Source organism: Galleria mellonella, unplaced genomic scaffold, assembly GCF_026898425.1.
Source record: "Galleria mellonella isolate WM207_F2 unplaced genomic scaffold, CSIRO_AGI_GalMel_v1 utg63, whole genome shotgun sequence".
In the NCBI taxonomy this organism is placed as follows: Eukaryota; Metazoa; Arthropoda; class Insecta; order Lepidoptera; family Pyralidae; genus Galleria; species Galleria mellonella.
The window spans coordinates 10,064,676-10,091,619 of NW_026442130.1; the positions used below are offsets into that span (position 1 = coordinate 10,064,676).

A 26,944-nucleotide genomic window follows, 5' to 3' on the forward strand; every position below is an offset into this window, starting at 1 on the left:
TTATTATTATTTATTTTCAAGAAAAAAAAAACTTTGATTTTATAAGCTATCATCCTTAGATCTGAGTTATGGTGGCAAATCAGCATCAAAATGTAAATGTGTGGAAACTGCTAACAATACCTGTTGATATTTACAGACTTGCATGTCAATACATACAACTGTAGAATTTCAATACAGCTCTTTTAAGTGACCTCTTTCCACATTTACCCTACCATTTACATAGATGTTTAAATAAAACCAAATCATACTATAAAAACAAAGCAAGACTTTTTAATATACTTTTTATATTTATATACAAACCTGAATCTAATTAAAATGCATCAATCAATATTTTAATATTACAATTACAGTTCATTGACCACAACGAGGACGACTGACATCAGAATCGGAAACATAGACTGCGGATTCCAGAACAAACAAGTTTTTCTCACCCAATCTATACGACAATTAGTAGCCTCGTTACATAGTTAACAGTCTCATTATGAACTAAACGTTGTTCATAATCACACAGAAACATATAGTCAGACAGTTCTGAGAAGCTTTTAGATGTGGATACTTAACAGTGCTTTGTAGGGTCAATGCTACTCCGCATGTATTTTTAGAGTGGTGTTACACATTGCCCGCTCTGTGTACATATCATCCGATGCCAACTTAGCGAAGATTAATATTAATAATATCGTTTCATATTTGGAATATCAATCATAAATTTTTGAAATAGGTACATTTTTTAAATAAATGATAATGAAATGTTTCTGTTATACACAAGATTTATTTATTTATTAAATTTTTCTTTAGTACAGGTATATGTACAAGGCGAAGTTAATGCTAAAAGCATTCTCTCCCAGCCTACCTTAGGGAAGTGTTAGAATTCTTTTTTAAGATTTCTTAGCAAAAACATCCTCAAAATAAATAATAACAGGAGATCGCGAAGTCACATCGCGGGACCTCTTAGTAAAAATGTTATCTTTAATATTTTTATACACATATATAATATGAAACATAACGACAGAAGATGGAGACGTTATCTCGCGAGACTTCTTCAAAATGTGAATGTCCTCAATTTTTTAATTAAATAGTATATATAATGATAGAAGATCAATCATGTCGCGATATTTCTCAGTAAAGATGATTTCCTTAATATTTGTATAAAATATAATAAAAATATGAAATATAATAACAACTCACCACGCCACCACCAGCGGAGTGCACCAACAGGCTCTTGCCAGGCGTTAAGTTGGCTATTTCGAAGAGCAGCAAATAAGCTACCACGTAGTTTGTAGTGATAGCCACGGCATCTAATGCAGTCATCCCGGAAGGTAGGGCATATACATACTGCGCCGGTACCGAGACCAGCTCAGCCCATGCCTTGTACTCGGGAAGAGCCACCACCTGGTCCCCAACCTGTGAATTATAATAAGTTTATTTAGTTACAGGATTTGTAATTACTATTTTATTTGGTTACTAAATGAATCAAATTATGTTTTAAAGAAAACAGTTAGTATATAAAAAGAATAAATAGTTTGTATCAGCAGTGTCTATCTACAGTCTACGATCCAACTACCTACAATTTATAAATTGTAAAATATTCATATTATTTAAAAAAAAAACAAACAATTTAAACTGGGTAACTATCGAAGCACCTATGTAAATTAATAGTATAAAGGTACTATAAATTGAAATTGAGTTAATCGTGTTATTTCCAAATTATTAAATTAGTTTAGAAATTTAATCAATCGTACCGTCCTTCCAGATTCAATTACTTCATTAGATTAGAGGTGAAACTTATAATTAAATTTAACAATAACGAAATTGGTTACAATCAGGAGATGTTAAGTTAAAGGAAAAAAGAAACTGGTTCTTAGATTTATAGTTTTTAGATCATAACAATAAATGTCAGTAGAGACTGGATGTCTAACACTATATTAGGCATGAGTAAGCACAAAGTACCTATATTGGTACTACTTAGCTACCATTATACTGTATCATAAATTGTAGAAGTTACTAAATTTGTTTGAATGTTTGTAACTCAATAACTTAATCCGTTAAGACGAATACGAATAGAAGTTGGTACACAGATGGGCCATATTCTAAATTAACACATTTTTATTTTTATATACAAATTTAAATGGAATAGGACATAATATTATCAGAAATCAGTGTTTAGACGTTTATATCAATCGATACACATCAATTTATGTACATATACATAGGTAAGATGTATAGATACGAGACTTACTTTTTCGGACTTGAAAACCAATACACCGTAGATTACGAAAATTACCCTATTATAAGGTCATTGTTTAATATACATAGGATAATAACTATATAAATCTATAAGGTAATGTTCCACTTTTAATATTACTAAAAGGTAGGGGTTGTATATCAGTTTTCAACTTGTATAAAAACCTATCTAGTTCATAATTATAAACATATGTACATAATTATGCAATAACCCTTTAAAATATTAAATTCCTAATACCTTGAAATTGGTCACACCCTCGCCGACTTGTTCAATCTCGCCGGCGCATTCGAATCCAAGAATGAATGGTGTTTTAGGCAGCGAGTCGATAGCCACTTGACGCACGATCAAGTCTTGGAAGTTCAGCCCACTGTAACAACAACGGAAATTCAATGTTAAACAACGATCATTGAAAACGAAACGTATGAAATGTCTTCCGGCAGTTAAAATGTATTACTGTAGTAATCTCTAATTAATATAATCCTACAAGCTTTAAATAAGTTCATTAGTAATATACAAAATAATTATATTTTAAAATTATGTTAAAGAAAAACGTTTCATTTCATCTATCAATCAATTTAAAAGATATCTTGTAATATAAAAAACAATGTAGGTAAAACATAAAAAAATATAGAGTTGAGAATCTCTTCCTTTTAGCAGTCGATTGAAAATAACGGTATGTACGAGTAGTGTTAAGAATTTTCCGAAAGACAAATTGTATATTTATAATTCACTACAGAAACAAACCATATCTTATAAAGACAGGCGTGAAAATATGTAACGAATATGATTATATATAATCATGTCATACAGTTTGTTATTACTAACAGTTATAGACGTTATTGCTGTTATTACAGTTGAAATATCGTATATCATTTCGCGGTAAGTGTGTACATCTTTATATTTGCAAAGTCGTATCTACTGAGATATCTAACTGGATTTAAATTATATTGGAGCTATAAATCGCGCCGCATTTTTACTTGATGATACGATAAAAATCATCCTATCAAGTTTGACGGATACGAGCACTTCAATAATATTATTTGTAGGACCGCAGCATCACAATAGCCAATCCGAATATTGAAGCAGTTAGAAATGTAACTAGAATATCGAGCACCGTCTGCGCATACGCAACAAACGATTCGTAACGAATCAATAATCGAAATTTAATTAACGATAGGGTGAAACTAAACGTGAGTTGTTTTTATTATCATTTTATTTTATATTAATTAATCGCTTACAATGCCATAAGTCGTACAATCAACCTACTTTATTAAACTGGAAGATATCTAATTAATGTGGTGGGGCACGGAATGCGGTAGTCATTTGTTATGATGCTATGAACGAACGCATGGACAGCATAAAGAATCTCATATTTAAATATTTAAACATGGTGATGTACCAATCAACAGCAATACGTATATTATGGTCGTATGGTGCCCCATGACGCTGACAAATGCCTCTCTATTGTTATGTACTTAACGACCCACAAAGGAAAGATTCGATAATATGGGTTAATTTAAAACATTTGTCATGTTCAGTGGTCAGATTTGTCTCGGGCTTCATTTCACATTCATTTTAAGCATAACGTCGATTTTACGTTATAACTACCATCTATAGGAATACTTATTTAACGTAATGTATTTTATAAAGATATCAAGAAAGAAATATACGAAGATCAAAACCAGATAAGTAATGTACCTATGTCATAGGAGTTTTTGTTGATTGAAAATACATTAATATCGTATTAACAATTATAATAATAAATAAACCCATACAAACCTCACGTAAAAAAAAATAGTAAATATGAAACAAAAACCATAAGTAAGCAGGCTGGATTATTTAATCTGGTTTTATTTGTCTGTTTCTTAAATTTTTGCAGACGATAGTACCTGATAAAACCCAAACTAAAATTACAACAGAAACATACCTAGAAACTCGTACCTAGAAGTGTACTTGTACATGACCAATACATAATCATATGATGTGTTCGCAGACTTGATTTTCTGTTTAGAAAATAATAGCATTATGCATCATAAAACTGATGTTGAATTGTATATAGCCGCGAATACAATATAATTAGGCAGGTATGTAAATCATTTGGTACGTGCTCGAGTTACAAAACGGCGCATTCGTTCGCAAGTGTCGTCGTGCCGGCCGTCCAACCGCTGTATAATCGATATTTTGCGATCACCCTTCGATGGTAGCATAATAGACACAATCATTTTGTTAACACAATAGCTGCTCTTTGTTATGCAGATATGATAACTTCATATTTAACGTGTAGTCAAAATTCCCTAGTAAAAGCATTATCTGACCGGGTTTATCATTTATGAGAGGATACAGGTGCAATCTTAGTTGTTCAACTTAAAGAAGAATTAATTAATTACATTTACGAAAGTATCTAATCACACTTATATTTTTAGAGATTTCAGAGTTGTGACTTTTATTTCTTTCATTTCAAAAGTGACCTGCATGATGTTATTTTATTTATACGTGACGATTAGAAGATGAAATGCTGGCTTTCCTCAAAAAATATGGCTTAATTCAATTTCATAAAATATTGGATATATCAATTTACTTATAATGTAATTTTTTTTGCACTTTGAATATTCGAAATACCTGTTTGAAAGCTCATAAAAAATAATCATTATAAATATCTCACTGTAGTAATATAAAATTATATTTTAATGTAAGCCTGAGCTAATAACCTGGAAACTCTTAAATAAATCTTCATAAATTGTAGCTAAGAACCATATCAATCATGTCAGCTTTGAAACAAAAAACCGCATCATAATCGGTTAATTTTTTTAAGACCTATTATGCCACAGACAGAGACACAGACACGTCAAACGTATAACACTCGTCTTTTGCGTGGAAGGTTAAAAATAATGCAATGATTTAAATTTACTTAGAAAATAAAAAAAAATTATAAAATACTCGCAGGTATTTTTCGTTTGTTTTTTGGTAAACATGAATTTTTTTAACTTCAACTGTCAAGAGGGAGTCATTAAATTCTAGTATTAAACAACGTTTTCCGAGCCTATCGTATATCTAAACAAGGAAATGCCATTGAGTTAGCTAAAACAACGCCGAAAATACTCGTGCCTTAATGCAACAAACGTTGTAAACCCGCTCATTAAAACAGAGTAGCACAACATTAGAATTCTACACCAAATTAAAAGCCTCTATTAAGTATGAAAGACTATTTATTACATATTACATTGCATTACTAGAGACATACTCCCGTCTAAGCTATTTCCATCAAGTTTCTAATATATATAACGATATTCCATACATCCAAATATGTTTTAGCATTTACATGTCACGATGGAACAAAAAAAATACATGATATGAACACTGAAAATATTACACTCCTTTTTTGGGCACTCGTGTAAAAACTACGGAACTCTATTGGTGTAAAAAGCTTCCGAGTTGTCCAATTTATTTTGAAACTACATGTTTACGATCAAATCACGGTACTCTGCTAATGGAGAATTTTGGGGTTAATTCACAGTAAACAATAACTCCACTTGCCACTTTTGTAAGTGCCGGAATTAATCAATTTCTTTTAAAACCAACTTTAAACAAAGTTTAGGATGACCTAATTCGTTGTGTAATAACAGCCATAGGATATTATATAACAAGAAATAGAACAGTGGTTTCGAAAGATTTATAATCTTTTGGATTAGGCTGTTTTGCATAAGTCTATCACTAGTTCTATGAAGTAATGTGTTTAGTGAACGGAACTAATTCTATCATTATTTAATATTATTGTTAGGAAAGTCCACCAGCAATTAGTAGAGACCCCGTATACATATATTCTGACCACCTAAAATGCTATTCACACAGCTGCGGGTCTGGGTTCCGACAGTGTTTGTCAGGGACGGGGAATTTGTTTGCATATACATTGCATGAACTTGTTTACATGCATAGTGCAGAGTAAATTGAATACAAAAAGACAATACACGAAGACTTATATTTGCAATGTTCAAGGACAGTGTGATATGTTCACACTAAAACTCTATAGAACAAAACATTTTTTTTGTTAATCAAAAACTAAACGATTTGTTTAATAACAAACTCACCATCCATCTGATAAAAAATAATAACTGTCACCTACACCTAGATAGAGATATAACATACACCATAACGCCCATGGTACTCGTCATGCATTACCAATCTTAAATCCAATGACTGGGGCGTTATGCTTCTAAAATAACATTATTCAAGTTTGTACTTAATTTAATAAATCTTTATTTTTTATAAAAACCACTTTAAATAGTATTAATATTTTTTAATACTAATAATATATAAATAATATAACTATAAAACTACAAATGAAAATGATTATATAATATCAACAACGAATATTTATTGAGCAATCACGGAAACCTATAGATATTTCCTCGAATCCCTTAGGTACTATTTTAATTTTATCTAAGTTTTACTTCTTTATTGTCCATCGCCTTTTTTGTTTTACATTTGTGTTGTAATTGTGCTTTAGTAATAAATTTATATACCTCTATTAGTTATTTTTTATTACTATCATTACAGTCCCATAACTACTTAGTAAATTAAAATAAATATTCAACTGGGTACCTTCCCAGTTGATTCAATCGACTTCAAAAAAGAAATTTTACGGCTGTATTTTATAAACTGTTTTAATTATTCTGTTTTTAATCAAGAGGGTCTGCTTTTATGATAGTCTCATATAATTATAACAAAATTTAAGATGTTTTCTCTTATTTCACAAAAGTCACTAAACTTATCTGTCAAAAATTAACAACACATTGTGCGGTGTGAATCAGATTGATTGCTCTGCGTATTTGTCGACTAATTTATTCATACGCTCTAACTTCCTGTACATTATGCACATACCTTACAATGAATGAATCATAGCCGCTCAGTTTAGCATGTTTTAAATTGTTTACGCATTTGTAAATTGGTAGACTATGGGCTTGTAATGCAACGGGGTTGAAAAGAACGGCGTTTGGTTCCCCGCCGGGCGAGGCGACCGACACAATGCCGATATTAATACATTTAAGCCCCGTTATACTGAATAATTACAACGACATGGGAATGGGAGTGGAATGAGTCTATAGTCGCCACGGTGTCGCCCGACGCCCGCATACGTTTTATTGGATAAATTGGGCGCGGGTGATATCGTTTTATTAAGAAAAAAGCTTTGTCCTACATTACCAAGGACCAAGGAGCGCTCCTGGAACCCATATCGGTGGAAAGGAATGTTAATCCGAGATAATCTGTACCCACAGAGTTCGTGTAACGAATTTTACGCACGCTACCTGACCGCTTATTCAACAAACTTAGATGGTTTCCATTAACAATGGATTGTTACGTGAGCTCTGAGCAGGTAGGTGAAACGTTATTTGTATACACACACTTATCTATTTCATAAAATATACTTTATATAAAAATTAGATCAAATTACAAGTTGTAAGCTCTAAGCCATTTAACTTATTTCAAAATTACAGCTGTGTTCTTTTGTCTCGTATTGTTTCTGAAAGTAAATAGAGGAAATTGTTAGTAGTCTAACCTACCAGCACCTACTACGCATTTCCCCTTCCCCTGTAAACTGTCGGGGTCCATTCCTATTAAATTCGGCACGATAAGCCAACTCACTGATTATTATCATTACATCAGCATTAAACAAAAAAAAAAAAAACAAGTGGAATTACCGATCCACTTTCATTACTTAAAAAACCGATTTTTGCAAAGTAACTAAACAAGAATGCAAATTGTTAACCCTGTCCTACTTTATTTATCTTACCCTACCTTCCTTATATTGACCGCACGTGTATGCGTGTGCGTACATTAAGAGTGCCGAATGAATTTCATGTTCTACAGAGGACACGAATTAAAATCACGTTTCACCGCGGATTTAGTGCCCTTTTCGATGGTAAGACGGCAAGGGTCGTAATACAAACAGGCACACCCCCACCAAAGCGTTAATGCGATTAATGCATTACATACAGTTTCCATTCACGCAATTTAAATAACTTTTCGGTTTAGTGAACAGCAGCCGAATGATATGTTGAGAATAAATTTTAATAAATTATTCTCAGTATTACAGATCACCCTTTTACGTGTCTACTTAACATTTAGTATTGGACATTTCAAATGGACGAATGATTGAGTGAATAGAGTACACCCTCAGTTCGAGGTAATTTTAAATTGCATCGGGGTTGGAAATGGCGACCTGATGGCGCGGCGTCGCGACGCCGGCGGTGACGCGGTGTCGTGTAGCTATATAGAATAGTGTAAGTTATTAAACCTACGTGACTACGTAGACAGTAGTAAGTTCACTAATGACTAAACCAAGAATTCAACTACCGTGCCGAGCTGCTTAGTAACAGTCAAGAAATCGATATGACAATATTGAACGCCAAAAATCCATAAAGCTAACCACAGATTCCGGCTCGAACTTGGTACTGAAGGTGATAAGAAATAATAAATTACTTAAGAATATTTAATAGATAGTCACAGACAAATGGTTATTTTAGGTTACACATTTATAAGGATTGTAACAACACTGATCTATTAAATTATACTTTAGTAATATAAATACTCAGCGGTGTGAGTATGCAGATAATTAAAATAAGTTATAATAAATCAAGTTATTAAATGAAAACTTCAAAATGTATTAAAACAAACTACTCTAAACATAGAAATTTAAATCAATTATATATATTTTTTTCTTGTATTTAATTTGATATCATCATCAAAATGCCATAAATATTAAAAATACAGCCCATAGCCTAATTTATCCTACCTTGAATGTTTCTATTTAGCCTAAACATGGTGCGACTATTTCCGACCATAGGAACTTGCTCAAGAGTCAAGTAGGAAGTCAGCCGACACGTTTCAGTGACTTTAAGTGAAATCCACGCGGCTAAAGAATACCTAATAACACAATGACGCTGCGCGTCAAATACCTTTAAAATTTGTATTTTTGTCATTTTCGCTTTCGTTAGCTATGTCAACGGGAAGTTTAAATTGCTAAAATAAACAAGACCCATGTACATTTGTAGATAATAAAATATCTAATCGAAAATATATTATTCTCAAGACCCGTATAATTTAAATGCGTTTTGAAACCTTGAGGTAAAAGTTTTCAAAACGCATTTATTATATATATTTCCTATTTTCAATATATAATTAAATTACATTTTTATACTAATTTTGCTTTTAACAGTATAATCAAACAAATTAACACTATCTCATTTTAAGCCTCTAAGGTACAATTTTTTTTCAGCATTTACGAGTAGGTACTCTTAAATTTAATTAAAGGACAATTATAATAATTCCAGAACAATGACATCAGAAATAGTGCATTAAACATACCTTTTAAGAAAACAAAATTGTCATTGTAATGCAGGGAGTGTTCCGCAGGGTAAGTAAACTCCATTCACGCGAGCTCATATTTCATATTCCGAGACAGCCTCATACTGAGTAAATGACTCAAAAACTGCTCTTTTATCTCATATATCCTGACATAGACGTCTGATGTTCCAGTGAAATCATATCCTTATTATGTTCCCGATTTCATATATTAATTTCGATCACGTTTCAATACAAAAGTGGACAATGTATAATTATATATTTCAAAATCTACGTGCAGTTATTATAGTGTTACTCAGTAACTTACAAAAACAATGCTTCTTCGTAATAACATTTCTAAACTTTTAAAGTCATTATTTTAAAAACATGTGCCATAGACGAAATATTAATGCCATAGACAAATAAAATGACTTCGATAAATACATAGGCAGAATTTTTCAATTATCTCAAACGCCAAGAATTCATACTAATTAGGCCTAATTAAGCGTTAAAAATGATGAACAGGCCATGGAATTTATTTGAGAGCCATTTATTCGCTCATTGTTATATTAATAAATCTGCACAATCCTGTGGTAAATTTGTAGTTCCAAAATTATACCGAACGTCACGCTTACAGAATGCGGGTAATAAGCTGGGCATGACGAATTAAACCGCAGTTATTTTTACAACCTCCCTGCTTACAAAGCGTTTTCGTGTCCTTTAGCGTGAACCACATTTACAACATTGTAAGTTCCCAACAAAGTAATGGAAATAATATAAAACTTAATCGTGTCTGATCAAAGTTGGATACTTTATAGTAAGTGGGTATCTATTCATATTTAATTTTACGAAGAGAGCATTAAAAATATAAAATTTATCATTTAATATAAAAGTATAAAATTAAATTTTATTGGATAATTTTACGGTAGTATTGTTATTTCGCCTTATAATTTTTAATGATTATAACTAGCATGATTATGAAATTATTTTTTTATTAATCTGGAATTTATCTATAAAGATATATAATATATAAAAATACTTTACATATAATAGTTCCAGCCCTGTTTAGATTAGAAATGGATGACCGTATGTGGTATCTAAAATATATATCACACAAAGCCATTTATATTTATTATAATAATACAATAATAAATAATAATCATCACTAGACATAAGACATAGCGCCAATCGGCTATAATTAATTTAGAACTTGCAAAGATGCTTACAACTTGTAAATATACTTAGCATACTAATAAAAATAAATATTCGTACTTTGCGGGGATGAACTACGTAACCATTGAATAGTTAGGCAGTGTGTTAAAACCACTATGCCCATAAAATTCTGTAAAACTTAGCTGCATATAACCAAGAGGTATTTTAAACCACTCTGTACCTATAATTGTATGCTTAGCTCTTACGAGTATTCGTATTTACAACTGCTAGCGTGACTAGTGCTATCAATCGTTAACCCAGTGGCTAATTGCAATATGAGTTTCTACATTAGTCATAAACTTCGTAGTCATAGAATTATCGACCTATTGCCAATACGAATGTCTCATTATGGCATTAATTCATACACTATCAGTACATTTGTACTCGATGGAATTTCCTCATTCGCGGAATGAATCACTTATATTTAGTATTGACACCTATTCAGCGAGTGAGTGAGGATACAGGAAACTAGGGGCATAACCGATAAATATAATAAATGTTTTCTCTATGTGTTATAAATACCATAATACCGATGGATATTGAACGCAATACTTCATTATGTATCATACAAATGATTCATGACGTGTTCACTAGCAATGTCAAAGTAAAGTAAACTACATTCTATGCACTTTAATGTTTATCGCGTTGTTTCAAAGGAATGTGTCCAAATATGTATAATATGAAAGCAAAACTAGTTAGAATCTTGTAAGCCAACGTAACTGTAGACTATTTAGTGGTTACTAGAAATGAACATCCAATCCTAATTAGTATTTCTAAAAAAATTAAGATTTAAATACGTAAAGAATTAAACGGATAAACTGTTCCTTAATGTACTTACTCTTATTACATGACCATAATATATGCCATATTAAGTTAGGAGGCATTTTATTAAGTGCGTATTAAGTACTATTGGCTGAATTTCAGTTATATTAAAATACATATTTATAACAAGTACCCAAGTCAAACCCAGATTAATACTTATTGTATTTAGGTCATTCCATTTTCCAGTCCTAGAAAAAATTCAATGTGAAAGTTTGTAAAGAAAGTTAACTAATAATAATATTTATGTTGATTATAAAACTGTTTAATTATACAAGGCGTTCCGCGACTTTGCCAATGTAAGTTAGAATAAAAGAAACGAATAAACATCTTTTATGCTTAACTAGGTATATTCGGCGGCGTTACCGGTGTAAATCAATACACAAAGTATCCTATATGCTAAGTTATCATAATTATCATCTACCCATGTACCAAATTTAAATCAAATCCGTTTAGTACTTTTTGCATGAAAGAGCAACAAACATAAAATTACTTAATAAAACAATTGAGGCAAACTATGTTGTATAAACTCTTCAGATAAATTATATTTAAAGTAAGTCATTATAAAAATAAAAAGGAAATATATATATATATATATATATATATATATATATATATATATATACTCGTATATTTATCGTTCATCCAATTGAGCTTTTTATTTTCATATTTACCTATTTCCAAAATCCTACTGTTTACCTACTCACTAAAGGGTTGCTAGAAGGAACAGAACTCTAAATGAATCCTCACTATTTCATTGAATGAAACTTAGAACAAATTCAGAATTTACTCCTTGACTCTTATGTGCACATTTGACTCTATTCTACGCCTATGTCGTCTCTAAATCCTGATTTATGACCGATGAGCACGGCGTGGCTACGCGACAACGCGACGTGCGATTAGGTTTCGGGAGCAACAATGCATTGCTTTCTATAAAATGCCCGACAATATCCGGCTAGCGGTCCACAGCACCGGCCAGTGTTAATAGTAATACAATGACACGCACGTATCGGCTTCCGATCTGTCTGCCGTGATTAGCCATAACGGCTACCGACCATATACTTATAAACCGACGGCGCCGACGACTGTCTATATGCGGCGTTATTAAATGTGCTTAGTGCCATTAAATTAAATAGCCATAAATACGACTATACGCTAGTAACATAATATAAACGCATTTTCACTAAGCACGCTCTTATTTTTAAACCATTGAAATAATCCTCGTATATATAGAGATCCTATAGGCCCCTAAAATATAAATGGGAGATGGTGCATCAATTACCCTTAATCTGAGAATATGCTCGACTCTCTTATAATAATTAATGAATCAACAGAAATTCGCCTTCCGGTTTATCAACGCAACACAGTAAGTTGAAGAGACTGCAATTTCATTTGAAACACTAATTTCCGATATAAATAATTTCTGTCATAATGAACCGAAGATATTTGACAGGTGAATCCTAACATGTAAAAGACCTCTTAGTAAACTAAGGCAATTACGGAGTTACACACTCGAAAAATATAAAACGTACAAAATGAGGTCTTGCCACACAGTGTGAAGTAGCACAGCTAAAACCAAAAAATAAAAGCATTAACTTATGGGATGTTAAACTAACCTTACACATCATATTTCTAGAGACAACAAAATGAAACATTCAAGTAAACTCGTTTAAATCTTTTATTTCTATATATTAATAGAAAATACTATATGTCTAAAACACAGTCTTCATTAAGTATTTTATCCAAACTACCTAAGTATGAATCATATCGAGATAATAGGCTTCCCGTGTTAACCCTTGTATTACAGTGGTCAGATCGCTGTATTAAAACATCTGGCAAAATTATTAGTAGCCATTCGAATTGAATCACGCAAGAATTCTACATGATGTACGGACTGGCGCACGCGTCGCGAAGTCATCCTCTGTAATTGTCCACTCAGGAAGTGAACTTGCATTCCACAAATAGCCGTAGATACGTTTAGTTTGGGGTGCCTGAATGGCTTAATGAAACCAGTCAACACGAGTCATTCCCCTCTATACGTAGTGAACAATGAGTACACAGAACATTGTTAAGTACACTTTACAATGTACGAGTAATATAAAACAGACAAGAATTCGATTGATAACCGAGTAATTATCGCGTACGGAGGCCAGAGGCACGATCTTCAATAATAGCCCTTGATTTTGTAGCGGGACTGGTACAAATAACTTCTCATTCGTATCTACTTAGAAGCTTGCGTAAGCTTAATATTGCTTTTTGTGTCTTATATTATTTTAAATTTTCTATGTATTTCTTTTGTGAAGCTAATGGAAGTAAACTGTAATTTATGGGATTGAATAGTCTTTTGCAGTAATTTAAAATTTTGTTAGCGCGATCGTGATAAAAGCGATCTATCACGTTTCTATATAATTTAAATTGTTAATCGACAAAAAATATACAGGAGAATAAATTTTATCGGATATGAAAAAAATATTTACAAAATGAGTTGAGAATTAACCAAGATATCACCTCTGACTAACACATTAAGGATTTACAGTTGTACATAAGTTGTAAACATATTTGTTTTCGAGAAGGTTTTTTTTTTAATTAACTATCACTTAAAGCTTTAATAATAGTTTACACTTGTTCGATTCCTACACTTATGAATACCTTTTAAGTGGACGTAGGTACTATTAATAGATATTTATACAAACACTATATAAAATGTAAGTAAATACCTTTTGAAATAATAATATTGGATGGAAATATATTAACTCAAACTTGATCGAATACCTATACCGCAGTTATTCTACAACAATGATCAGCATCATATATGTAGGTTATTTTTTGTACCTACTACCAACACTCACATAAAAGTCATTGTACAAATTGATGATAAACATTATGTAATATCATTATTATCAAGTTCTCCGAAAACATACTTGTGAGAAATATTTTTTGCGCAAAATAAAAGGAAAGCTTTTGTTGTTGGTTTACAAGTTGTGGACATTGGGAGGTTTACATACCTTGGGTCTGTTTTTTGAAAATACCCATCGTTTGTCTTATCAAAGTGAGATAAAAGAATATGGGATGTCGTCGCTCAAACAGACGCTGGAAATAATAAAGTTATCTACTTATCGAAGAATGCGTTTGTGGTCATGCTTCAGATTATTTGTACAATAGAATTCCGTCTTCAGCTAGTTTCGTTATCGAAATGTCTATAACAAAGCACACTATTTCAAACTTAATGGTTTTATAACGATTAAATACTATGAACGATTTCAAAACATGAAAATATATTTAAACATTTTATTATGTTGGTAGTAGATGCTAACTTTGATTACTTTAAAATTGATTGATTTTAAATTTAAATACTTTTAAAATATCTATTAGAAAGATTAATTAAAGTACACTAGCTATTATCGCCATCACATTCAGAAATGAAAGCAATGAAAATAGCTGAATAATACCGTTAAAACTAAGCTAAACCCGAAAAGTCTGCCACTGATTCAAGGATACAAGTAACAGTAGTCGGGCCCTCATATTAACACATGCGGGCGGCAAAAAAAAGTAAACAAAAAATACCCTGAGTCGCGCACTCGGTCTTAAACAGAACATTATTAATGAAGTGGGGTATATACCTATTAACAGTGTATCGATAAACATTGAAATATAAAACAAGAAAAATATGCTATTAAAGTTGTTATGCTTATTAAATCTTAAATGTTCTGTGTGCCTTTTTCTTCCTTTTTATTTGTATTATTTATTTTACTTTATAACTACAATGAATTTTAAATACCTATGTACCTATATAAACAATTATCAATAAAATTATACGGGGGAAATTTAAAAAAACATATGTGATATGTACTCTAATGAGCGTTAGAATAAATAAACTTGTGAAGTTTACCCATTAGTGAATTTTGAATACCTATCACTATTATTATTTATAATTTACTTTTTAATTTTATTATTATTTAAAATACGAAATCGAATTGACAAAATATCGACTATCGAGACTAAAAATTTTATGTCGCATCACTACACGTTATTGGATGCGGCAAATGTTGGGAAGAGCAAAAAAAGCAGCGGAACACTGGAGTATTGAAGGTGACAGGGCTCGAGCAAGAACGAAGCACTCCAACGAAGCGGCTATATCACAATAATGTAGATACGTAATATTACAAATATATAGATAAAGCATATTGCATATTATTATTAACCTAGCGTGCGAACCTCAACCTTAATTATGACCAAATTACAGGAAATAGGAGTATCTAAATTTTATCAACAATTAACGAAGATGTTACTTAACACTTCACACAAAAATATAAGCGAATTGAAAATTTATTACTTTATTGACAAGATAAACCCACAACATAACTAAAGCTGAGACAGCTATACAGAAAGATACTAAAAAAAATCTTAAATAACACAATCGAGGTTTTCTTTAAAAAATTAAATAAATTCATACATAATCTAAGAAATTCATATTAAGAATTAGATTTTGTAGACATTTTATAGACCTATACTGTACAGCTGTATAAACAGAAGTTGCGAAGAGAATGAAAGATGATTGTCTGAAGTATCTGATTCTTCAGACAATTCGTTTACGAATATAAGACATCACAGCAAATCTATTTATACAGAAGCTTAATACCACTCAACTCACCTTCATTTGATTATTGCCAGATTTTAGTTTACAAATTAGAAATTAGTTAAGGAAATTTCCTGAACCGTAACGCCTACAAAATTTATATTATACTAGTACATGTTAATTTTTACAAGTTTCGATAAAAAATTACGTCTCGTTAATGCATCTCAATGATAAATACAATGCAAATAATACTAACGTATTGAATAAAAATAAAACAAGAATCACATAACGCGGAATACCAGGGTGTTATTGACTTAAAGTTTAAAATGACAGAAAGTGAAAGACCCTAGTGGATCTTAGAGTATTACAGAAAATAATCTGACCTTAGAACTTGATACAGAAATTGTGTGAAATCATAAATATCTTCAAGTTCCCATCCACAATCTTATTAATATAACAAATGCGAAAGTTTGCAACGATGGGTGGATGGGTGTTTATTACTCTTTTACGCAAAAACTACTAAACGGATTTGAATGAAATTTGGTACAAAGGTTAGTTATATCCTAACTTAGTATATAGGATACTTTATATACTGATTCACGTGGGTAAAGTTGCATGATACAGCTAGTAAACAATAAGTGGAAGTACACATTATGTACATAGAAAAAAAAATAAAAATGTTAGTACAGTAAAGTGACTTCTCAGTATTATTAGCCACTACCACTATATTTTGGTGAGTACTTATAATAGAAGAGATTAACCTTCGTTTACTTTTATAAACAGTTAAAATCAAGTGGTCAATGGTCACATAATTATAATTAATTTCATTGACTTCACTCTCGAGCTTACAACGTCAATAGCGAAGAATATTTTTTGCAATTTAAATGCAAAATAGGACCTCCACATACTTATTAAGATTCACGAGACACTTCCGATTATTCGCGCATGACATAGCATAATCCTTTGACAAATATAGGGTTCTCTAGTTATCACATGTAAAACAATTCATACCTATATTAACTACGTTGTAAACCTTAACTTTGCTTGCGCAGGTTAGGTGCCGGTTATAAAATTTCATATTATTAGTCTAACTTCAAAAACTACAGAAGTTTACAAACTTAATCTATGCACACATAAGAAAAATATTTGAAATTTAATCACAATAAAATAAAAAAAAAATCTGTGCATTTATCAAAAAAAAAATCATCTATGTTTATTCAGTAGTCTGGCCAGCCTCATGTTTTGTCAATGAGAATTAAAATAGAAAATTGATTTTTTTTTTGTTTTATCACAATACTTGATCTTTGATAGCTAGCCACATCTTATAGCCTATTCTATTTATAGGATGGCTTTAAAATGTAGCTAGCTAGCTATCATAGACGGTAGATCACCAGCGCTCCAGCTGGTAGTCTTTCACACGTGTCCGGTGCTCTGATACTTTTATTATAATTTTATTCTTCCCCTGAAGAACCCTGGTCTTGAATAAAAGAACAATATACATAGATGTCGATTTTTTTTATTTTTACAAAAATCATTTTATATTATATAATAAAATGTAAATATCTAACGATTGTCATTATGGTGAAAAAACGGTTCAACCGCAAACATCAAGTACCGTCGTCATCATTAAATTCCAATACCACTACGTTTGGTACCTACGCCTCGCTTCCCTAGCGATAAGTAGATTTGTTTATCGCTATATTGTTGGACATTTCAACCCTCGATAAGATTTCAAACAGTCAAATTATTTGCGTTGGCCCTTCGATAGCAGTCAAGTCAAACCGTAGAACACACAAATATTAAACAAAACCTTTAAAAAATACAATCTGAAAATTGTGCTAGAACGTCGAAAACATGGTTTTATTCATTTATCGGAGAGCATGTTTAATGGGTGCTATAAAAAAACAAGCATTGGCGTCGAAAGACGTAGGGCCTGCGGAGATTGGACAGGCGGCGGCGGCGGTGGCGGCGGCGGCGATGCGGCGCGCGGGTTGGGGACGTGCCGTATTGATCTGGCGTGCCCTTCCCCCCGCCCGCCGGAGCTCCGCCATCGCGCCAGACATTACAGAAGCACTCGCAACCCTCACCCCCGTCACACAACTACCCGACACCCGGCCGTAACGCAACCACACCCCTTTTTCATGCGAGGATCGAGTCACGGGATTTTCCAATTCAATTTATCCATCGATTGAGAAAGCAAATAGATTATTAGAACGTAATGAAACAATAATACGAAACGCAAGAATATTAGTCACGATACTATGAGACTCAGAACTAAACGATAAAATAATAAAAACTATATAAATAAGTACGTAAGATGGAACGCTTGTATTTCAAAATGTGGGAGCTGAATATTCAGGAGATTTGTGACTTGTCATGCTCGTTTCATTGGCTAAAAAAGCAATAAGGTTTGCTACATGTTTACTGCCATATAGAGTAGCGACTTGATTCGATTATGGGCACAATAAGCGAAGGAACATTTTCGTAAGTTCATTGACTCTGCGAACAATGTGCCCGCAAACGGCTTTCGGACCGGGCGCCAGGCGGGACCCCGCCTGCCGCATCTGCTGTCTGATGAAGGATTTTATACGTACTCTACCACGGCATGTCTCCACAGCTTCCTTTATGTATATATCTATTCCGACTAGCGTTAACTGTCAACGTTACACAATATATTTAGGTAGTCGTTACAGCTGAAAATAATTATTCTTTCAACTAAGTACTTATTAAGAGTGCATTTTTATTGACGCATATAGTAGCAATAAACCCTTTTTATTGCGTCTCACTGATAAGCCATTAATTGTGATCACTCAGTGTGACTATCAATTTATGTTGTACCGATGACAATGAATGTTTACTATGTTATCGCTGCCACCCTCGAATAACTATAGAAATATTTAGAGATAAGCTAATTGAAAATTAGTAATAAAAAGAAATTGCAGTTTTAAAATAACCATTACTAAATACTGTTAAATATTAACTAACGCAAAATATTTTTTTACTACATAATACTCATAGCAACTCTAAAATCCTTGTGCAACAATATTCGATCAATTAATGCAAGGAAGTTGCAAACGCAATCAGAAAATGAACAAATCAAATTATATTATGATCGAAAAGTCTAAATTATCACGATATAAATATCTTAAATGCGTTGTAAAATATAATGCTTTTAAACCTATACCTATACATAAAGAACGTATTAATGGTTTCAGCCATTGTACAATGAGTCATTGGCGATAGCCCTACTTGGTTACTCATCAAAGCCGACTGCAAAATATTCTATAGGAATAAGGTCATGACGCATCGTTTATTGTCGTACTAATTGTAAGACAACAATATCAAACCATAAACTAACAAACGTAACTCTAAAATGAAGGGGAGACGCAACTAGTGTGCACATACAATAATATTTCATGATGATTCCAACCCAAGTCCAAACACGCTTGAGCTGCCAACGTGATTGATTGATGGATGGATACACGGATAGAAGACCGTTTCAAGTAGAGATCAAGTTAACGATAACATGTTATTATAAAAATATTACAACTGACATTGTTATTGTAAATTGTTTAAGACAAATAATATCTACACAATTTAGTGAACATCTGAAATACATTACTCAATTTATTTATATTTTGTATAGTTAATTAGATAGGTATAAATATACAAGAAAAAATTAAATCAAGTTATAAATACTTCAATATTCTTGTGAATTCAAAATGTGGATAAATAAGTAGGTGCGTTGGGTACATATTTTAATGGAGATGTTATTTATGTTGAATAATAACTTCATTGAACTATGAATACTATGATTGACATTCCGAAGAGCTCTACAAGCCACAACGTGGCAGACAAACTGAATATAAATTACTTGATGCGTTGATATTTTTATATCACACCTAATACAACTTACAACTATTATTTCACTGGGGGGAAAGGGATTGTTAGTAATGAAGACTGAGAATCCCATTGCTAGCAATATACCCAACCAGGTCGACCTCCTCGCGGTTCCCCCTGGAAACTATCATGGTTAATTCCTGATGAATTCATCATAATGAGCTAACTGGCCTGTTTTCATTCTCATCGATCACCCTTCACTGGTGCTCCGTCAGCGTATCCCGTTAGCGCAGGCAGGGTTACCATACCATTTACACCCATCAAAAAAAAAAACTATTATTTCACTTTATTTATTGAACTATCCCGTGATTCTCACTAGCACGCACATAATTATTTAATAATAAACAGATATGTGCATAAGTGGATGTTTTTTTTAAACTTAGAAAGGAGCCTCATATCAAGCCATTTACTTTCATTTCAGTAAAAACACTACTTTCTTTTTGCAACAAAATTATATGAACCTTAACTGATTTTAGTGCCAAGTGATATAAAAAATTTACAATTAATTATTACAACAATAATTCTGACCTATCATTTTAAAGTTAAGGGCTACTTAAGAATACTTTGTACTGTGTGTGTGCAGTAATACAGGGAACCCCCAGTGAGATTCATACTCGCCCTTTTCATTTCCCTTACACGCTTTCTAACAATATTCTTTTCAATGCATTTAATTCGACCCATTCAGCCACTCAAGCGTGTAGTTATTTCAACAAATAGCCATCATTTTCTTTACTACTATGTATAAAATTGACAATTTACTTAAAAGCCGTGTTGAAACAGTTATTTTTATTCAATATACGAGTATATCTATCGAAATATATCTGAATAATCCTAATTTATATTAGAATTGAAGGAATTTATCCTTTGGAAAAAAAATTATGGAAACCTTTGAATAACCATTGACTAAATTGAATAAAACATAATATACTGGACCATCAAAAACAGTTTACTATTAATTGCATTTGTGTACGCAATGTATTACAAAAATAAAATATTTAATTATTACATTCAGAAAAACATAAAATTAAATAGATAACCTTTATTTGTAGACATGTTCCTGGAGAGTCCACCCACTCAATTGTTGCAATCAGGTACACCAACGAAGCGAGATATTCGAATCGAGTTAGCTTAAGAACATAACTTTCTAGTGACTCATAGGAAGAGACCTATCTCGCGCAGACGCTCTCAATAAGGAAGAGGGTAATAAACAAATTCATCTCTCCCATCTTATGTGGCTTCGGAGCCCATTAAAATGCACAATACTGCACTTTATACCATGAGCTTGAGCTCAGGGCTCGAGGGGCGCCGCTATTTTTAGGTTTTAAATTGATACATCGACAAAGGAAAGGATGTAAGTAATTAACACACACTTTCAACATAAAATTAAATGCAATTATATCACGGATACTACTCTTATACGTACTGAATTGTGCATTTCTCGATACAGTTCGTGAGAATGCTGAATAGTGTCTGCTCAGATTGCATGAGCTTAAATTCTGGCGTGCTACCAGAACTAAAACATCGAACATCTGTCATCACTATACCCAGAACCAGTAATCGAAACTGAATTAAACCGAACCAGTGTCTACTGCCCACCACACATGCTTCATAGCCGGCACCTCATCAATGGAAGACATTGACAAAAGATGAACCTATAATATTAAAATTAGGAGTAAATTATTATATTACTTATAAAATCGTTTATTCTGATTATCTATCAACACACAAACAACTAAGTCTAGAAAACTAAAATTTAGTAAATAGGTTTATTTTATAACGTAAGCCTCTGCTACAAAAGAATTTTCGAAAATTTCCATTTAAAGGGGAAACAACACTGCCGCGGGCAACATCTAGTGTCATATATAATTATAAAAATACTAGAAACACAATATTAACAAAACAAGTTTCGTTATGTGTGATACTACTAATGATAATCTTTATCAATCACTCTTCTCTTGGACACCACTCGAAAATATTGTACTTGGGTATGGGGCCCACAAAAAAATAGACCGCCCATTATATTTCTCATCTTCCGCTCATCTTTACATATAATTAAGTACTCTTGGTATAAAAAAGAAAGCCACTTATAAGAGGCGTGAGTACTTCGATTGTTCTCGGAAGATGTCTGTTGCCGACACTGACTTTGACCTAATTGATAATAATGGTGCTTTATACATTCATCCAATCCCTGGTGAAGACTTTCAACAACGTTAACCATTCCACTGTTACACGCAACATTTTTGGACGTAAAAAATTATACATAATATAGCATTGTTAAGTAAAAAGACCTTCTCTATCATAATATCTAAAGAAGAGAGAAAGATATACAATTATAATAAATTGATTCGCGGAATAATGTTAACTTTCTTTGTACGCGTATTAATCGACTTTAAAACGAAAAAGGTTTGTAATTTGACTGAATTTTTATAATATATTGTACCCAATTACGATGTTATTTTATAATATCAAATTGATTAAAACTTCATATATCAAAGTTACCTATATTTTAATACCAAAAGAAATTCCGACGTCATTCGAAGTCATGGTGATCCTAGCCTCACTGCGTGACTGCCACGCCACGCTAGACAGGTATTATTTCAAACATTCGGCGGCCTTACATAATGACCATTTAATTGTAGGTCAACACACTCTAAAGATATCTAGTCTGTTAAGTTCAAGTTTGAATAGTGCGTGATGAACATAATACGAGTATTATATTTGTAACATTAGATCTATTATTAGATAAAGACGATCTCGTAGCACCTCTAGGGCAGTGGTAGGTGTGTCGCTTTATGCATATGAGATCCCACAGGTTCAATCATCAGTCGTGCCATATTTTATTAGTCAAGAAAATTAAAATATTTCTTATGAATACCTACTTTATATATTATTAATGACATGAAAACTGAGCGTCTAAGTAAGAAGAAAGTGAATTTATTCGCCACATTTTCACATAGGGTTGTCAACTTTTTTTTTATATAGAAAGAATTGTTTTTAATAATGCAATTTTAGCTTAAACTTAAACAAACGACTCGTCTTTAATAAATTTGAAGATGTTCTGTTTCTATATTCTCACTATTTTGTAATACATAAAAAATAGTTTAAAAATATACAGTGGACACTGCGGGAACAGAATGCATAAGAAAGTTGATATGAAATTAAGTATATTTTATGTACTTAATTCCTAAATATTTATACAGATAATGATATGAAATAAGAGTATGTTTGACAACCCTATTCACGCCCCCAACCAATGATGTATATTCGATATTACATATTCATAACAACGGTATGCTCACACATCATGCAAAATAATTTAACCATTTTCTAATGAGTTTTCACTAATAAAGAGTACTTGCTTCAGCATATAAACAGTATTTATATACCAATAGTACTAAAAATAAAACAAAAACCAATAGTAAAAACTTAAATTACAAAAACCTCTTCTTATTAAACTAGATATACTACTTATATTTATTGATATTTTTTCTTTATCTGCTGTATTGGACGAAACGTGAAAAATCACCTATTCAGTTAAAGATACGGTAAATAATAATTTAAAGTGGTTATATAATATATATATTTTTTTTAACTAAATTAGACGTATGAACCCCGTTAAAGTCTTTTATTTCCAAATTTAATATCATCACGCTACGATGCGCTACAACTAGGTTACTACAAGCATAGCTACTAGTTTTGAATACTAACCAAGGACAGTTTATCTCGCATGCTAATTTAAACATTAGCAAATTATTCTTATGAAATATATACTAGTCGTTGCCCGTGACATTCACCGGATACACATTTTTTTATTATTATCTGCTCAAAATTAATTTCTTTCCGTAGAACTTTCGAATAATTCGTTCTTAGTCGTCTTCACCCATTATAACCTTAGAAAATTTTACTGTCAACGTACTTTAAATATAAAGTACAAAACAACTTTATACAATGGAGAGGATCAAGCTGTAGGTAGCTCATGATATGCTTGACTGATTCAAATAAAATATACCTATTAAGTTTTTAAGTTGAACCAAACATATTCAAACATATAGTTTAGTTTGACTCGGAACAGCCATTTTCTCGTGTTAAAGTAACAAACTGACATAATTCTATTTTTATATTTATTCGTAATGAAAAAAAACAATGAACGAACAGATATAAATTACAAATTTATTATAGTATACATATTAGACAATACACACGGGAGCAATGAACGACGTAAAAAAATATGTAACACTCGAGATCTATTGAAAGTCACGAACAGATGTTATTCATATACACATGCCTGTGATGTGAGGGAGTTATCTACCGCGATTGTAGAGTCAATTCACAAATCTCTAGTTATAAACGACGCAATAGACGATACAGGTACCTACCTCAATTTATATCAAAACTACGCGCGTCACTATAAAACTTGCCGTCATATTACAAAAGCTATTTCATAATAACGCACCCCTCCTACCTAAACCCCTCCGAAAATACCATGTATAATACTGATCTTTAAACTATTTCAAATCTAAGACCAAGTATTATACGCACTGTGCAAGTAGTTGCGGCGTCTATTAAAATCCATATCTGTGAGTCAATCCGATCGTAGCTAGAGCGAGTGTGGGCGGAACTCACACGTTTTTGCATTGCCAGACTAGCAGAGGGAACTTGTATCTTGTACCGGTCGAGACGCAACCAGTCAGTTTATATTTCGCGGCAGCTGGCATCCAGTATGTCGCGGTCATTTACATAGTAAGTCGGAGATAAGCACACTATATTTAGCACGACCGGGGATGCGCCCTGCACACCTCTCGTTGCACCCACAGGTTACACGCACCCCGGCTCGTTTATCGTGACCGTTTGGAATCCTATAGATGTGATATTAAATCAATATCGGTATTTGGAAAAATATTTGAAAATTTATTACTCATTCACTTATTTGGAGAATATTATACAGTTTTATAAATACTTTCTCTTTTTCTGATTTTGACTTATTACACTTTTTCTGCTATGAATGAATTCACAAGTACAAAATTCTTAAAGAGTATCTTAAAACCAGCTATAATACGAGTCATGAAAGTGATCAACTATCATACTCATATTTAAAAGCGTTTTGAAAGATTAATTATTAAAGCATTTAAATATCCTTGCTAATATTACAATTACAAGAGCCGACTGTCTGTCTCTCCGAGAGTCTATTTGATAGTATAACTTGTATATTACTAAACTGATTACAATAAAAAATACCGAAAAATCTATTATCAAGAGCCACAATTTGACGCTCAAAAACAGACTATAGCATATAAGACGTCGACGAAAAATTCGTGATTCTCATCTAAAAGGTATATGATACAAAAATAATGCCTATTACAACACTGATTAATATAATTTAATGAAAAATAATTTCAACGGCAATTTTTTAACCCATAAGTACCTAATAGAGAAAGTGAAGAATGACCTAACGGTGACGATTTATAACTCTCATTTATTTAAAGCCATAATAAGGCAAAGAAACAAATCTTTCACAGTTAAGTGACAGTTTTGTTATGCCTGCAACAGAGAGCAGTTAACTTTAACGAGAAAAGTGGCAGATAACTCATGTGTCGTCGCAAGTAGCGTGTTGATGCGACTCGTCCGCTCGTCTGTATTATCTGAAGCACTGGAGCGATAAAAACGAACAAAGAACAATGTCAGTCGGCGCTTAACTCCCTTTCGCACGAACCGAGCTCACTCCGGTTTCATATGACAAAATAACATCAATTTGTTGTAGCCGTCCATGCAGCAGCAGCGCAACTCCGCGCTTCGGTGCACGCATACATGCGTGAACGCAACTTTATCGAAAACAATATTCCATATTCTAATGAATAAATAATGATCTGGCGAAATCGAATGATTCGACACGACAACGTATAAATATTAACAGAGTTTTAAAACGATAAATAGCTACGACACTGGTGGGTGGGTGGCTACGGTGGTAATTGCTGGAGTGTAAATCCGCTCAGGGCGTGTCGCACGACCGGCAATGGAAGTGAGTGTGCGTGCAGAATTTTCAACCCGGTCTTTGCATTAACACATTGAAATGAAGCAGATAAATTTCAATAAATTCTTCTGCACTCGTCCGATGTTGTTTTGGATAGGCAAGGCTCTGACCGTATCAGACTAAATCAAACAAATTTAATATCCACTTGTTACATTAAGATTTATATTATGCCCATCTTGTATTTCAATAGGGCGATTACGATTCAGACTTTTAGAAATGCATACTAGTAAAAATCAGTATTATAAAATATTGCCCATACCTAACAAAAAAAATAATAATTAAAAAGTATATTATTTTATGTAAATAGCACATCGATATTACTGATGTTATGATTAAATACTAGTCTTCATCGAAACTTATCTGGACACTTTCCAGTTAGTTTGTGACTTATGAATCCTCGAAAAGGATATTTAAAAATGAGGGTAGTGTAAAATAAATTAAAAAGGACTTACCAGGCTTTGACTCGTATGAGAACTTCGCCTTCTCCAACGGTGGGCACGGGTTTCTTTTGGATTTTGACAGTTTTCAAACCGACATAGCCTGTGAGTACGACTGCGCGCATTTCCTTGGGCGGCTCTGCCTCCTTTTCTTTTTCCTCGGTTGCCTTATCTGGAGTCTCTTCTGGGGGTGTCTCAGTAGTGCCATTCTCGGTGGGAGTTTTCTCAGGCGCGGCAGCCGCGGGGGTGTCCGTGCTTTCCGTCATGTCTAGATCGGTTAGGGTGTAATCGGAGCGGTGCGGCTAACGGACACGGTGAGAATGAGCTTGGGTGAATATAACGGAAGCCGACCGGCTAGACGACGCGTCGCGGAACGAATGAGTGGAGGGAAG

At 32.7% G+C, this 26,944-nt stretch overlaps 1 protein-coding gene across 2 annotated transcripts in view; it reads right to left on the minus strand.

Annotated features, from left to right (window-relative positions):
• The window catches only part of LOC113521980 (synaptic vesicle membrane protein VAT-1 homolog-like), a 38,913-nt gene extending 11,969 nt beyond the window's left edge, over positions 1-26,944 (minus strand). The window contains exons 1-3 of one of the 2 annotated variants that reach the window (XM_026907681.3): positions 26,568-26,944; positions 2,480-2,609; positions 1,186-1,401 (exon numbers count right to left, since the gene is read on the minus strand). In XM_026907681.3, coding sequence (XP_026763482.1) covers positions 1,186-1,401; positions 2,480-2,609; positions 26,568-26,818 — 597 coding nt within the window. In that variant the 5' untranslated portion in view covers positions 26,819-26,944. The remainder of the gene's footprint in view (positions 1-1,185; positions 1,402-2,479; positions 2,610-26,567) is intronic. The other variant, XM_026907683.3, reaches the window with a different exon arrangement.